We start from the raw sequence: 15,947 nt of genomic DNA, 5'->3' as shown, positions 1-15,947 counted from the left end.
TGGTCGGTGTAGGAGATCGGTAGTGCTGAAGCTGTGCCTATAATTTGTTCATGGTTGCTCCTACTTGCGCCAACCGAAGTGTTGCGCTCTTGCATAGGCGGACGACATGGTGGTGGTGTCTATCTCCGGCAATGTCCGGCATATATCATTCACTGCCTGTCGTTCGGAGGCTGGAGGCATACGATCTTGGACAAGACAATCACGGCAATTGCGAGGTAGTCACACATTTGGCTATGTCTATAAAAGTCCATGTACCAGCATCCAAGGATCCGGAGTAGAAAGTCCTTCCTGGCTTGCCCGCCCTGCTATATCGGTGCGGTTTGTTGTACACCTGTCCGTCTCTGTCGACCTCGCTGCGGTTTTGCAGTCTCGTCTTCTGATGTTGTACATTCTTTCGTGTCGCACTTCGAGCTACCTCGCACGCGCCTCGAATCTTAGCTCTACAGCAGCCACGCATTCAGACGCTCGGCGCAACAAGCGGTTCGATGCCCATTCATGCGAGTCCCGGCTCGGTGCTTCGTGACTGCTCCACGGTGCTGAAGTGAACGTGGCTTGCCCCAAGTTTCCGAGGCACACTGCAGGCTGCTGCAGCATTTCCTCCACGCAACTTCGCCACCTATCCAGTCGTGCAGCTGTCATATTTTGAATCCATAACCCGCCATACACTCCTTGTATCTCACAACCATTCCCTTGCAATCTTCTTGCGGGTCATCCGCCCTCGAGAACAGCATGCACTCATCTCGTTTCGATTTCTCTTCCGTGCATACACAACATGGCTTGACTTTCTGTGCTGGTTTGGAATCTGTGTCCTTGAGCGAGCTGGCGAGATTGTCGGGTCGTGAAGGCTGCGAGACCACTGATATACGTGTCAGCGAGCTGGAGGCGGACTAGTGTGAGGTGAGTGCGCTGCCATTACACATGTACTTACCTGGTGTCGCCTCAACCTTTGGGCTGGAAGAACCAAAGAACCACGACATCTTGGCGACGAAGACAGATCGATGACAGTGATGCGTATCTCGGAGTTAATTGTCTAGTTGCGTACCTGATCCGAATGACTGCAGACGTGGAAAGTTGATGCTTGGAAATCAGAGCACTTGGGAAAGTTGAAGTCGATGATGGAATTGGAGAAGCCGGCTCAAGGTAAGCCGGTTGACAAGAGTATATTTGCTTGACCGTGACTAGCCGGTTGAGAATGGGCTTGGATGAACGTTCCAGATTCAAGAATGACATTCATCTTACCTTAACTCGTCGCTCCACTAGAAGATGTGAGTGATCACGGGCATTATTGTCGATGAAGACGTGGTGATTACACACCTACGTGTTGGCCACTTACCCTCACACGAAATGCTGTGTTGGCGACTGTCCATCCTTGATTCGACCCTTCCCACAAATATGACCCTGCGACCGCGCAGCTAGGTAGGTGACGAGTTTCTGGGACGTCGAGGCTGTACCTTCCACCTTGTGCCGCTCAGGCGAGAGAAGCTGCGATGACTCGGAGCGGCATGGGCAAGTGAGTGCTGCTGCCCGATCGAGAGGCACTTCGAAGCGCCTGCCGACCACCGTGCAATGCTATGGGAAGGAGCAGAACCGGTGTGAGGCTTGCTTTGTTCGTGTCTCAATGCGTAGATTCTTGAGCTCAGCTCTCGCATGCAGAGACGACCACTTTCTCTCAACGCTTTTGGGTAGTATCCTATCAACTGACCACCTTCACTCGTTGAGTTCCATCACAAACATCTTTTTCCCAGGCATCTTGCTCCAGCATGGACTCCTCACGCCTTGATCCCAGAGCGGATCTCGTGGCTCCCGTCTTTGATCACAGAGCCTTCCATTCCCGACCGAAGTCTACACTCACCGACCATGACAACAAACGAGCTTCAGCAGTCAGCATGCCACCCGCAATGTTCCCGAAGAAACGACCATGCTACGACTGGATCTTTTCGAGTGCCTCCAACGTCCACATCGCAGTCGACAGATCGGCCTTCAAGACTTATATTCCATTCCGAACCTACGTCCTCGCAATTGCAGATCAACGCCAGGTCCCAGCCAAAGGCATCGGAACCGTCGAGCTGAAGATCAAACGTCAGCCTGGCTCAAGAGAATCACATCGAGTCGTCCTCGAGAATGTCCTATACGTTCCCAGCTGGCTCTGCAACATCATCTCCGACACACACTTCACTCCTGCGCAAGAATTTGAGCACAATTGGGGTGAGTTCGGGGTCAACTTCCAACAGCGGAAGGACGGTATCTGGAAGCCATGGGGCTACACTGAAGGCTTCTGTGGTCTCGAGCGCCTTGTCCTGTATCGAGACTTGCAAGGCCGTAGTCCTATGCTGGAAGACAAAGATCGAGAAGTCTTCTCTGTCAACGTCTCTTGGCCGCAGCATCAACGAGACAAGTGGACGCAAATAGTCGAACAGGAACAGCGTAGGGTTGCCAAGGAGAAGGAGGCAGAAGCTGCGAAGCTCGCACAGAAGCTGGCAGAAGATGCTGTAAAGGAGGAGCAGAGGAAAGCTGCAGCCGCTGAGAAGGAAGCAGAGCAGGATAAGGAGAACGTCGATCCTGAGGACGTGGCAAAGCAGGACGAGCCACCGTTGCCTGAGTCGCCGACCCCAGCAGCTATTGCCAGAGTGAAGACTGTGGAGCGAATGTTGGTTGAGGTGGAGGCTGCCACAGTCAGCAAGACCGCGCATCGAGCTCACAGTCTTCGCATTGCAGGAAGGTCGGCTTTCCGCGAAGTCCTTCCATGGCGGAAAAGTGTCGACGTTGGAGACAGATGAGAGCGAACGTTAAAGGAACACAGATAGCCGCCCACACAGCCCGACCGATGGGCAGATTCCATCACCACCGGAGCATCACTTGAGTCTGTATAGTGGTACCAGTCTATAGCTGCCATACAAAGGGGTATCATAAATCATGCAATCGCCTCTCCCTGCATTCTCGACTTCCTGCTTCCACTCAATGCACAAGCCTAACCTCCCTCCCCGGCTCCCAATCCTTCAACGCCTGCTCTAGGCTGACCCAATACTTCAACCTGACACACTCCACTTTCGCCCGTTCCACATCCCCTTCCTCAAAGGCCTTGCCCATGACCTCCTCCGTCCTCCTCATCCTCTCCGCATTCTCCTTCTTTAAACCCTCCACCTGCTCTTCACTGCTTGCCTCCTCCACGCTCTCCTGCGCCTCCATGACCTCCATCAACGTAGTCTGATCAGTCACATTCTGCGAGTTGTCTTCGTTCGTGACATCGATACCGTGTTGAGTGTCGAGGAGATATTGCGCGCGGAGCAAGGGGGACGAGAGGGTGTGGTAGGCGGTGTTCAGGAGGGAAGAGAGGCGCAGGTTTTGGGTGTGTAGCGGGGTGGATGTCTGCCTCCGCGCCAATCCTCCTCCCAACTTCGCTCCACCGCCGAAGAGCACGACTCCGACGATGACGGCATCCAAGGCGCCGACTCAATTTCGCCCGAGCAACCCGGCATCCTCTCCTCTTTCATCCCCTTCTCGAATTCCCGCTACGCCCGCCGCCGGCGCCAACAGGGCCTAGGTTTCACCCCTGACGCCCCGCTCCCGCCTGGCGTCGAGAAACCCGCCTTCTGGATCAAAGACACCGGGTCCCTTAAAGTCGAAGCCAAAGTCTGGCTCGCCAACCAAAGGACCTTCGTTAAATGGCAGCACATCGCCGTCCTCCTTGCCACTTTGAGTCTCGGCCTCTTCAACGCAGCAGGCAAGAACAACACCATAGCGCGAGCGCTAGCGGTCGTGTACACCTGCTTCGCAGTGTTTGCTGGCGTCTGGGGCTGGGGCGTGTATATGTGGCGGAGTAAGCTGATTACGGAGAGGTCAGGGAAGGATTTCGATAATATGGTGGGCCCGATTGTGGTAAGCCTGGGGCTGGCGGCGGCGTTGGTGCTGAATTTTGCGTTCAAGTATAATGCTGTGGTGGCGGAGAAGGGGGATCGGAATGAGACAGTGGTGCAGTATCTGATGGGGCCATCGAGGGCGGAGAGGTATCTATTGACGGTGCAGGGGTAGGCTTGGGTGGCTCGGGAGCAGGTCTGCGACGAGGAGAAGCTTCGAGATGCAAGACGGGGTAGCTCATCGGCAGAGCTGGATCCCGCATAGGAGGTGGACTTTGGGCATTGTGTTGATATGCGAGCCTGTACAGGAGCTCGTTTTGCTACAGTAAAATGAAAACACGTTCAGTCTTTCAGCCTCGGACCAGGCACTTCTATCGCATTATTCTCCCTGCGGAAGTCACGCCCATCGCTGCATCAACAACCAAGGCTACCGTGCGCTCGAAAATTTGCCGTCGCTCCTTCCCTTCACAACTCATGGACCTCGCTATTCTCCCATCACTACTTCACCAAAGGTTCTGGACTTGCACTAAATTGGCGTCCCCGTCGGGTACGACAGAGATGGCGGTGGTGGGTGAGAGAAGGCCACAGACCTGTTGTGTAACGTGTGTGTCGTCATGAAAGCCATCATCCGAACTCACCGAACTGTGTCATCACTGGCCATCCTCTACCGATCTTGACCATCCTCCTGTGGCTCGCCACTTATTCTCCCACACCGGGCTCCGACCGCGATCCCTGCGTACAACCAAGTCAGCATGGAAGTCAACCTCTGTTCACATGGTCTAAGAGAGTGTGAAGAGAACAGCGCGTATTCAGACTGCTAAAGGTTCGTTTTGTCAGATGTCGGATTTGCAAGCGTCCGCTACTTACCTGGAAGCGGACGCTCTCACCTCGACAATGTCGAAAATTGCCGATTGTTTGACGTTGTCATCATTGCGTTGGGATGGGAAGATGGAGTTGATGCAAGGGCGTTGACTTACAGTTGCGCTTCGGTTCGTAATATCGTTGCGAATGGCAAGACTGTGGGGTTTGTTGGTGTCTTTTGTACTGTATCACTCAAACATTAGCAAACCGACCCACAAAGGACCTGCAAGAAACGGCGCATTCTGTGCTCTTCATGCTCAGCAAGCCACAATCTGCTTGGTATGGCCTCAGAGTGTGAAGGCCTCAGAGTCTAATTAAATGTGTCAATGAACGCCTTGCAGCTGTTCTTGAGTTGATCGTGTCATCACTGGCCAAAGGCGAGCAGGCGTGCTGCGGGCGGAAGATGGACCGGAAGGGTGATGGTCGAGGCGATGGGTTGACTTACTGTTCTCCCGCGGTTTGCTGCTGTCGAGCAAGGGACCGCATAAGACTGGACTGGAGATCGACGTTGTAGGAAGGACGCCGGCAATCGCCTCAGAAAACACTATCATTTGGAAGCATCACAGGACGCCAGCAGGCTGATCCTCAGCTTTCCCCTGCTTGAGTCTGATCATCATTGGCCAACTGCAACGACGCACTCATTGTACTTCGCAGCAACATCCTTCATCGCGGGTCTATGATCGTTAGCAGATGCGATGAACGAAGAGAGAAGGCGCAGGAACACGTACCTCGCCTGCATGGCTGTCATTGGACTACAGACGTCTCTGCTGGCGGACTGCCCGAGAATGGCATCGTACTTACTGATGCTTGCCGTGGAGACCAGTCCTGCCCGCGATGAATGCACTCGCGTATGCAAGTACAACACCATTCCGCTCCATCTCAGCCCAGTGTTGCCAGCGTATGCCTGCAGAGCACGTAGTGACCTCGACTTCTCAGCATCTGTGACAGCGTGTTCGCTGGGACGAAGCAGCGCAGCTTTTCAACGCCCTCTCAGGCACGACAATGTCCTGACTGCGAATACCGATGAGTGCCGATGATATTGCGATGTTCTGGTCAGATGTGGCCTCAGAAATTAAAACATACTTGGAGGTCACTGGACGCCGATTGGCTAATCCTACCTCTTGCGCTATCATCATCACCGGCCGTATCATTGTCCTCAGTCCCACAAAGCCTCAGAAGCCACGATAAGGATCGCCATCGACTACTCGACCGCGAGGTCTTTCGTCAATGCCGAAGGTCCCAACAAGCTCGATCATCTCAAGCCGTTCCTAAGTCTCAACACAACCACAGTTGCGTGAACGCAACACATCGAAGAAGTCATCACAGTGCTGACAAGGCAAACTGCGCGAGGCATTCAGCGCCCCAAACTACTCTGCCAGACCGAACTGCCGCCCTCAATGACGACAAACAAGGCTTGACATTTCATAAGATTTATCACCAGTTCTCCGTAACTACTCCGGCATGACAAAGACACGTCCTGAGTAGCCAGCAGAGGTGGTACGCCACTCATGCCTGACTCTTCGATGGCCAGGTTTGACCTTGTTGGACCAATTTCCGCCGTACCAAGTCACCGGAAAAGCACGATGCTGATCGTCTGTGAAAAGGCAAGAGTACTCTTGACAAGGTCCACAGGAGCACTCACCAACGCGAGAATGCTACTGCCCTAGCGAGGTTGGCTTTGACGCCCAGTCGGATTCCCTCGGTAATCGGCGTGCTGGTTGGAAAAAAAAAGAAGAGAAGGTTGTGGTCGCGAGGGTGGGCGCTAAATAGACCAAAAGATGAAGTGCGAGTCAGAGTGCCAAGACATCAAGGAGTCACGCGTTCGGTTTTGGGCGGAAGGAGCAACGAGCATTTCACTTGAAAGTGCAAAGCAAGGAGCACGAGGCTGCACATGACACTAACTCCGGACCTGGCGCAAATGGGGAATGCAGAAAGTCTGGCACAGGCACGACACGAACAGATGTCTGCGGTCTTTGCAAAAAGCAATAACATAAACTCCCACACCAGAGATGAGGCTTCATCGACTGTCGCCTGCTAACAGTCTCCGCCCCGCCTCCGATGTCCCACGAGAGTGAAATCCGCACACGCCTCAGGCACTATATACTCTACATCCTTCGCTTATCTCGCACCCTCGTTGAGCTTAAGGCTCAATGAGGGCTGTCAACTTTTATCCCCAAGATGGCGTTTTATGTGCGGATTTGAATCAGATTTCACAATCAAGAATATATAACCATGGCAACTGAAGTGGCGAGGCTGCACAGAGTGTGCAAGGCTGTCCCGAAGTCCTTCTGAACATGACGGTCATATTTCCGAGCTCTCTGGATTCGCACCATCATATCGGACAAAGATCCTCACTACGCAGCGCTCGTGCCAAGCCTGTCTCAATCAGATTGAAAGCTGGCCCTTTGGAAAGCTGATGTAAGGGGCATAGCTACGAGCGAGTGTTGGAGAGAAGTCTACGCTGGTGCCTCGTTGGGACTCAATACATCAGCAGGCAGGGCAATTTCGATCATGTTGTCGACATTAGCATATTTGCTCTTCAACGATCGAACAACTATGCTGAGTGAGAAGATGCAATGTCCAGGGGGATTTTCGGGGAGCTGGATAGCATAGGAAAGCTTGCGCGAGTCCAGCGTAGGCCTGGATGAACAACAGATTTCAACTTGCGAAAAGCTGGGTCAGGCTTATTGCTGATCAATCTAGGATGGTTGCCTGTGTCCGCGAGATGAGAGATATCAATGTGGAAGCCTCGATCTCAATATCAGAGCTTCGTTCACCCCATCGGCGCGTTTCCTGAAGGTCGGTCCTATGCCTCCCAACGACGAACGACAGCGAGTGGCGGCGAGGGGCGGGACCATTAGCATGGTCCCAATATAGACGTCCGTAACCACATCGATTTAAGCTTAACTGTGCAAGCTGCGCCCTCGTGGTCCGCAAAGACCATCCCGCTGGCGTGTTATGGTCGGTGTCGTGGTCGTGGAGACAGCGTCGTTCACTTAAGGTAGTTGCCGGAGATTGAAGAATTATTTCCGGCCGAACTTTTGGGAATGCGGAGAAAATTGAGTCTCCAAAAAGATTTCCGAATTGTTCACCTCGATCCAGGAACAAATTCCAGACCACACATCTCCTCCCGTAGCCATGGCATCAGCGTACCGCAATGCAGGCCGCGTGAGCGACGAATCCGAAAGCGATGAGCTCATGTTCGATGTCGAGCAAAGCGATGCCTCATCCGTCTCCGGCGCATCAGAGCCCACCTCAGATTCAGAAGATGGGACCACTACGCCAGTAGCGAAACTTGTCCAGCTTCCGGCCGAGCTCCGCAACAGAATATTGATGCTCACCTCGCGTGGCGTCTCTCACCGGTATGTCGTTTACACGCAATGCCTGGAATTCCTGCTGACCTTCCTCGAAGACAGCGGCACCTGCTCAACGACCTGTCCGCCCTCCTCCCTCACACAAAACGAGATACCAAGCTCGACACCAAATCCAATAACAACTACAACTCCTCCCTCAACGCCCTCGCTGAGCTCCATTCCTGCAACTACATCTTCTTCCTCGAGGCGCGCAAGCATGCGCAAGATCTGTACCTCTGGCTGGCAGGAGCGCCGAATGGGCCGACCATAAAATTTAGCGTGTCAAACGTCCACACGATGGCAGAGCTGGGCTTTGAGGGCAATGTACTGAAAGGTGGGCGTGGGATCGTGGTCTTCGACAAAAGCTTTGACGGGGTGGTCCAGGGCGAGGAGGTCAGGGGACTGATGCGGGAGATGCTGAAGGGCGTGTTCTGTGTGCCCAAGAAGGGCGTCCGAGGGATGAAGCCGTTCATTGATCGTGTGATCGGCATTTACGGGCTAGACGGGAAGATCTGGATCAGAGTATATGAGATCCGTGATGGCAAAGACAAGAACGAGGCAGACGGTGCCGCTGAGGGAGGAAAGCTACTCGAGGTTGGCCCACGGCTGGTCCTCACGCCGGTGCTGGTGCAGGAGGGATCATTTGGCGGGCCGATCATCTACCAGAATTCGCTATTCGTCTCTGGCAACCAGATACGGAAGGAGGCTCGGGTGCAGAAGGCAAGCAAGTATGCGGCGAAGCGGAATCAAGTCGAGGAGAAAGCTGTGAAGCGCAAAGCGTTGGGTCTGGATTCGGGCACGCAGAGGCCGAGGAGTGCTGTGGACGATCGAGTGCTGTTCGGTTGAGCTACGTTGCTCCTCGTCGCACGATAGGTGGCAATAAGTACCTAGTATACCCTGCCGTTTCGCTGTCATGCATCTGATTGTCCTAAATACTGTCTGCATACACCGTAGTAGACCTTGGTAGATCATCTTGTAACGACCTCTGGGTCGTGTCTACTCGAATGCTTCAACAAGTGCCAAGCTGGTGAGCATGCCAAGACTTTTTGCGCCGCCGAATTTGGTGAATTTCCGGGCGAACTTCTAGAGACATTTCTCTTGTACAAACTCACGCCTGTACAGTATTCCATTGAAGCGGCGGTGGTGCAGTTGGCGCCCACGTTGAACGGCGTTGGACAATCGATCCCAAAAATGGCGGGCGTGGCGGACTTGATTGAACTTTGCTGCGTCATAATTGAAGATATTTACGGATCATTTCTTGCTGTAAGTCTTGGGAATGCGGAGGAGCAGCACGGACTCTGACATCGGCTCAGCATATCTTCAGCCAGCTTGCAACATATGGACGACTTCAGGTCGCGCAAGTGGCTCAACGATGTCGACTTCTGCCACGACAAGCCAAGATAGGCGTTGGCGCTCTGGTTCAGCTACGACTTCTTCAGCATCATACGTCTTCCGACGGAGTCTCTTCGTATCAAGTCAACCTGACGAACGCTTACAACATTCTCCGCATCGGCTCGCTGGTAGAGCGTGCTCGCCGAAAATGTGGCGATCTCGCAGCGGTCGTCCTCGAGTCGCTTGCGGCTAGAGGTTGTACTACTGTTCAGCAATTGCAGACGGCAGTCACAGAGGCAGCCCCTCACACAAATGGCAATCACCATGGCCAAAATGGAGATTCAGCATCTGCGAAGTTTCAATCTGCTGTACGAAGCCTGGTGAGGCACGATTTCGTTGAACGAGTGCGACCAGCTCACGTACAAATTCCGTATGATGTTCATCACTCAGCTGAGGCCTCTCAAGCACCAGTCAAGGCGGGCGGCAAGAAGGGCGAAGCTGAGCGTACCGCACGCGCTCAGAGGGTTGAAGCCGACATCGAACGGCGGCTGGACGGCTTCGTTTCGGAAGACGCCCTGGAGCATGCCTTCAACACTGCCGGCATAGACAAAGCCATTGAGGGCGAAGAAGAACTGCTCTTGTGTCCAAATTACGCATATTTTGTGAATATCGCGAGAGATTCAGCGGTCGTGCAGGACATCTCGAAGACCTTGGGCAAGACTCCATCACGGCTGATGGCAGGTATACTGAAGCAGATCCCTCTGCAAGTTGACCGCCATGAGCCGGATCCAAATCCTCGCCAAGAACTCCAAGCAGTAGCCATGTCGCGATTGCGGGACGACTTACAAGACCTGGGTCACGACGACATTATTGTGCAGACAAATGGCCACCACGATGTTGGCTCAACCAATGGCGTTGATACAAATGGTCTGCTAGAAGACGAAGACATCGAAGAAGGCCTCGAGGGCATTGCGGAGGGCCCTTACCCCTTCTTCCGGCACGACGAAGATACTAAGCAGTGGGCTTTGGACAAGTATGGTCTAGCAACGTGGGTACGAGATCGTGAAACCCTCCGCTTGATGCGTTCACGAGTCAGTAATATCGGCATGCGATTGGTACGAATGATGATCGACAAGGGCAAGCTCGATGAGAGAATACTTCTAGACTTAGGTCTAGTACATGCGAAGGAGATGAGGCAAGCATTGGCACAGTTGAAATCCATGGGCTTCATCGAGCTTCAAGAAGTGCCTCGAGAGCCGCATCGGCAGCCGAGCAGAACGATGTATCTCTGGTTCTTCGACCCGATTCGGGCCAGGAACGTCCTGCTGGGCGAGCTCTACAAAACGATGGCTAGGCTGTATGAGCGGCTGCAGACAGTGGAACGTGAGCGAATGAAGGCAACACTGGAGAAGGTCGAGCGAGATGATGTTCGAGACAGGGTAGATGAGGTCGTGTCGGGAAAGGAGATGGTCGAGCTCCGGCGATTCCAGGCCATGGAGAAATGGTTGCTGGCAGAGATCGGGCGGCTTGACGAGTCTGTAGCGCTGCTTCGAGACATCTGAGCAGGATTCAGCACACCTGTACTGCCATCATTGCAGCCTTCGAGCCAGGAAGCCACGAGTTGTAGGTGGCCTTCGTATGGTTGTAAATATTTGGAAAACCAGCTGGCAGCATCTTGACTGCCAAGGCGAGCTGTACGGGGCTCCACTTTCCCTGATGATTCGTCGTCTTCGACTTTTGGTTGCTCTCTATTCTGTGCACCTCAATGTCTTCCTTCCATCTCTTTCATTTTTCGCGCATATTGTTTGCTAGGTTCACTCATTACCTAGCTTGATTGCGACGGTCTGACTTCGATTGTAATATTTCTGAAGTATCAGTCGTTCGTTCGGTAGCTTCCTACAGACTGAGAAACGTCTTGCAGGACTATCGTCATCAATATGGCCGGCTCATCGAATGTTGGCGGCGCCCAGTCGCTGCTCAACCTCCTCAACTACGGCAACCCGAAGTCCTCTACGGCGACCTCGAATGCGCCTCCTCCGGCCTCACAGACACCGACACCAGCACCTGCGGCACAGGTCGATCTGTTGGCGATGCTACGGAAAGGAGCTACGCCTGTCCCCAGAGATGGAGATGCTGCGGCTGCTGCACCCGCGAAAGCTCAAGAGGCCAGCGACGAGGAGATGCTGAAGAAGCTCATCGGGCAGCGCCAGCCATCACGATCGACTCGAGAGGCTTCCAATGGTTCTCCTGCAACTCCGACCAAACATAATGGCGATGCTGTGGCAGAGCCTCCTCGCAGTAACGGCACCCAAGCTGGGCCAAAGACAGAGCCTCTTTTCACATACACCAACCCTTTCAAAGCTCTGCAAGAGTCCCGTAAAGCCACCCCCACTCAAGCTACTCCTCAAGCTACTCCTCAAGGGAAGGCTTCTCCTTCGCCCGTGTTCACGTCGCCCGCCGTCGATGCCCCAGCTTGGCCGCAAGAGTTTCCTCATCGTAGAATGCTGACTCCGCGGTCAGCATCTGCGAAGGCGGATAGGCTCGCTCGGCAGAACTCGGTCAAATCATCAGGCACTCCCGAACCAGTCGTGAAGGAAGAAGCTGCCGAAGCCTCGAACGCGGATTTACCTATCCGGTCGAAGGCGGTCGAAGAGGCTGAGAAGTCTCAGCCGGCTGAAGTGCCTGCTTCCATTCAAGAGAAAGCTACACTCGCGTCAGAGGAGGTTGGCTGGGAGAACCCGTCGAAAGACAGTCCACCTGGCGCTGCGGATGAGTGGGAGGATGCTGAAGAGTCTCCGAGCCCACAAGCTGAGCGCGGGAGCGTTCCGGTGTACAACTTTCCAATTCGCCCTTTCATTGCTTTGACACTCAATCTTGCGAGTCCGTCTGAAGTCACTGTTCGGGACGAGGGAGTCATGGAGATTTCTCGACTGAAGAAGGAATTCGACCAGCTTGATCGCTCGCTTGCGGCGGCTACAACCAAGTACATTGCTTATGCTCTTGTCAAGAACGGAGGCATTCGCATTATCCAGCAGGACAACGGCAGCGACAGACAGGTATTCAAGAATTCTGGCGACCGCGTCTTCAATGTCTCGTTCTGTACTACGGCTCACAATGCTCCTGCGTCGGATCATCAAGCTATTCTCGGTACCGGTGTTAGTGGAACTGTCTACTATGCGACAGTCTCCAAGGAGGGCAACGATCTGTTCGCGAAGAATGAATTGGACACAGAGATCCTGTCCTTCCCACCATGGCCGCCAGCTGATGAAGGTTCCGCTGGTGGTGTCTTGAAGACTCGAGCCAAGAAGAGCTCTCGGCATCCAGAGTACTTTGCCATTGGTCGTGGCAAGTCTATCCACATCATCTGGCCAGCGACTGCTATGTTCCCCAAATATGGTATTGGTGAGAAGGCTCGTGAGGTCGACATGGAGTTGCTGTACAAGGAGCGTAATCTCCAGATCGCCACTGGTAAGGCTGGCAAGGACTTCAGCTTCAGCGAAGATGACACTTTGATTGTTTCTCTCGACAAGACGGGTAGACTCCGTTTCTGGGACATCAGACCTCTCACCGACGATGCCAATGCTACGAGCGGCAGAATCGAGCCTGTCAAGGTTGATACACCTTTGCTTTCACTGATGACTGCTTCGCCATCTGAGAAATCGTGGCCCACGTCTGTTCTGTTGATCGATAAGGCTCGACCATACCTGAAAGGTGGTGCGCAGCGATATGTGCTCGTTGGGCTACGACAGAATCACACTCTTCAGCTCTGGGATATCGCACTGGGCAAAGCAGTTCAGGAACTCAACTTCCCTCACGAAAGCGAGACCGACGGTGTCTGCAGCGTCAATTATCACCCACAGAGTGGCTACATTGTCGTCGGTCATCCCACTCGCAACTCCATCTTCTTCATCCACCTTTCGGCGCCTCGTTATGCTGGTAGCTCCTCGACTGATCAAGCCACCTACGTGTCGATGATCGCGTCTAAGGACCCCGATGCGCCCAAACCCGAGTCGACAGCATGCATGAGCGCAGTCCGCGAGATCTCGTTTGCCTCCTTGGGCCAGCTTCGCAGTGTTGAGTTGCTATCACTCTACAAGGCGACCAAGACCGAGAAATCGGCCGATGACCCGCTGTTCGAGCTCTACGTCGTACATGCCAAGGGTGTGACGTGTCTGACCATCACGAAGGAAGATCTCGGTCTGGACGCTGCCAGCAAAGTCGTGGAGGGTATCGATGCTGTCAAAGCCGGCATCGTTTCAACCAAGGACCTCAAATTGGGTAGTATCATTGAGGAATCATCGTCTAGGGCAAGAAGCCCGCCTGAGGAATTGACTCCCGCTCCTTCAAAATCGTCCAAGAAGAAAGCTAAGAAGGCTCAGCAGGATACCAGCACCAGTGTTGAGCAAGGTGAGGTTGTTGAGGTGCCCATTGAGGAAGCACTACCAGCTGAGAGTGCTACGAATGGCGTTAGCAAAGCAGAGCCGGCCAATGAAGAGCCTCTTATCGCTCCCAAGGAGAGCAAGAAGAGCAAGAAGAAGGCTGTTCAGGAGGCCAAAGTCAAACCTCCATCTCGCACTGGCTCACCTGCCAAGACCGCAACTTCAAGTGCTGCCCCGCAACTCGAACCAAATGTGACTTCAGAACCTCCGGAGTTGCCACCAACCACTTCTGCGCCGGCTGCACCCGCTGCACCAACCGAAGACATGGCGGCTTCGGCGATTCTTCAGAAAGCCGCTCACGAGATGAGCATCACGCAAGCGTTTAGAAGCGAGCTTGCTAATCTCTACAAGGACATCCAGAACGATAGGATCGCCCAAGATGCTACCGCAAGCGCGCGACAAGAGGCTATTCTACGACTAGTCTCGCAGACCCTTACCAACAACGTTGACAAGAGTTTGGCGAACATAGTGTCTACGCAGATTCAACAAGGTGTCATTCCTGGTCTACAAGCGACTGTTGGCGAAGCCGTCTCGCGATCGCTCCAGCAGGTCTTACCTCAAGAAGTTGCCAAGCAACTCCCTAGTGCGCTCCAAGCAACACTCACTGGTCCCAAATTCGCTCAGTCGATTCAAGAGAACATTTCGCAAAAGCTTAGCAAGAGTCTCGAGGCTCAAGTGGTCGACACCATCAACCGCAACGTCGGTGGTGCCGTGGCCGCTGCCGCTGAAAAAGCTGCATCTGCAGTCGAGACTCGCATGGTTCCGCTGTTCCAGAAGCTTGAGAACGATCGTCGAAATGATCGAGAGCGCCTTGAGAAGTTCAACACTGCAATCGCTGGCATGGTGGAAACACTCAAGTCGATGTCCGAGACGCAGGTCGCCTTCCAGAACCAGATTCTTCTAGATCGTCAGCAGCTGTCCGCAGCTCCGCCTGGAGTGGCTCAAATGAGTGCATCTCCTGCTCCGATCGCCCAACCTCGCGCTATCAAGCCTAAGTCAGCTCAAGAGTTGGAGAGAGACGAAGTTGAGGCTCTCATGAACGCTGGTCAGTACGAAGATGCTTCCATTAAATGGCTGCATTCTGCATACCAGGTTGAGCTGTTCGATAACCTCTTCGTCGGCTTCACACCCGAGTATCTTGCCACCGATGCATCCGCACTTGTTGCTTTCTCAATTGCTGTCACCGTCAGTAAGAGTCTGGACACCAATGTTGAAGCTAGACTGGATTGGATCAAGGCTGCCGTGGATGCTGTGGATTGGCGGGTAGGTCTATCCTTCGTATATGTTCCGAACGATGCTAACATGCTGCAGGACCCGGAGATCACCGAGCTTAGTAGCCAGGCTCCGCAGTTGCTCGACACACTCATCAGCAAGATTGAAGGCTCTACATGAAGCTGGCGGAGGAGAATGTCTCGAATCCCATTATCAAGCGTATTCCACCAGTCGCCAAGAGCGCAAGAGATCTACGGGCTGAGTTGAGGAGACATGAGGTGCAAGGGCGGAACCTACAGTAGCGGCCAGGATTTCCTACGGCTAAGGCGCAAGAGGCCTTCGCTCTACGTCCTTTGTCACGGCCACCACTTGATCACGGAGAAGAGCAAGGGACCAGCAGCAGTACACGGGGCCTGACATCACGCCTGTTCGTGGATTTCAATACCCGCTTCGTGGAAGACCCGGCGGGTGTGGAAGGGGCAGAGCTTTTGGTGGCTCTAGTTATCCACTGCCTACAGCATCCAGGGGCAAAGGTGATCCGGCGCCGTGAAAAATGCAAATGGCAAATGAGAATGAGCACCTCCCTAGACGGCCTGCAATTTTCAAATGGCGATGACCTCGTTGGAACACAGTGAGGACCAGGCAGTGTATCACTGTCGCCAATCACTGGACGATCATTCTCTTCAGGCACCATCATGAATTCGAGGAATAGTGGTCGCCATGCATTACTTACACCGGGACCACAGTCGGAACTCCGTAGATGAAAAGGTAGAACAACAATCGCTCACTAATCGATACCATACCTGAGAAGAAGAGTGAACAAACTAGCTAATCAAATCCAGTCACTCACAGATCAGGCTACTAGCCGGGCACTCTTTGAAGGAGAGCCAAAAGGA

At 53.7% G+C, this 15,947-nt stretch overlaps 5 protein-coding genes across 5 annotated transcripts; 4 read left to right on the top strand and 1 right to left on the bottom strand.

Moving 5' to 3' along the window:
* Positions 1-635: 635 nt before the first annotated feature.
* Positions 636-977, bottom strand: AB675_10001 (Cytochrome c oxidase copper chaperone; the record flags this gene model as incomplete). Its single annotated transcript, XM_018138738.1, has 2 exons — positions 636-856; positions 929-977. 2 exons carry the CDS (start codon positions 975-977, stop codon positions 636-638), a joined length of 270 nt encoding a protein of 89 aa, XP_017996631.1.
* A 783-nt stretch (positions 978-1,760) lies between these two features.
* Positions 1,761-4,029, top strand: AB675_10000 (Vacuolar transporter chaperone 2; the record flags this gene model as incomplete). Its single annotated transcript, XM_018138737.1, has 2 exons — positions 1,761-2,672; positions 3,355-4,029. 2 exons carry the CDS (start codon positions 1,761-1,763, stop codon positions 4,027-4,029), a joined length of 1,587 nt encoding a protein of 528 aa, XP_017996616.1.
* Positions 4,030-7,853: 3,824 nt separating this feature from the next.
* Positions 7,854-8,914, top strand: AB675_9999 (Ribosome biogenesis protein brx1; the record flags this gene model as incomplete). Its single annotated transcript, XM_018150580.1, has 2 exons — positions 7,854-8,077; positions 8,128-8,914. The coding sequence occupies 2 exons, from the start codon at positions 7,854-7,856 to the stop codon at positions 8,912-8,914; spliced, it is 1,011 nt and encodes a 336-aa protein (XP_017996642.1).
* Positions 8,915-9,259: 345 nt separating this feature from the next.
* Positions 9,260-10,962, top strand: AB675_9998 (DNA-directed RNA polymerase III subunit rpc3; the record flags this gene model as incomplete). Its single annotated transcript, XM_018150579.1, has 2 exons — positions 9,260-9,331; positions 9,382-10,962. The coding sequence occupies 2 exons, from the start codon at positions 9,260-9,262 to the stop codon at positions 10,960-10,962; spliced, it is 1,653 nt and encodes a 550-aa protein (XP_017996625.1).
* A 375-nt stretch (positions 10,963-11,337) lies between these two features.
* AB675_9997 (uncharacterized protein) lies at positions 11,338-15,231 on the top strand (the record flags this gene model as incomplete). The annotated part of the gene is made up of 2 exons (XM_018150578.1): positions 11,338-15,102; positions 15,151-15,231. The coding sequence occupies 2 exons, from the start codon at positions 11,338-11,340 to the stop codon at positions 15,229-15,231; spliced, it is 3,846 nt and encodes a 1,281-aa protein (XP_017996592.1).
* Between the last annotated feature and the right edge of the window lie 716 nt (positions 15,232-15,947).

This window comes from Cyphellophora attinorum (assembly GCF_001299255.1).
Source record: "Cyphellophora attinorum strain CBS 131958 chromosome Unknown Contig29, whole genome shotgun sequence".
Taxonomy (NCBI): Eukaryota; Fungi; Ascomycota; class Eurotiomycetes; order Chaetothyriales; family Cyphellophoraceae; genus Cyphellophora; species Cyphellophora attinorum.
This window is presented reverse-complemented; position numbering and strand designations above follow the sequence as displayed.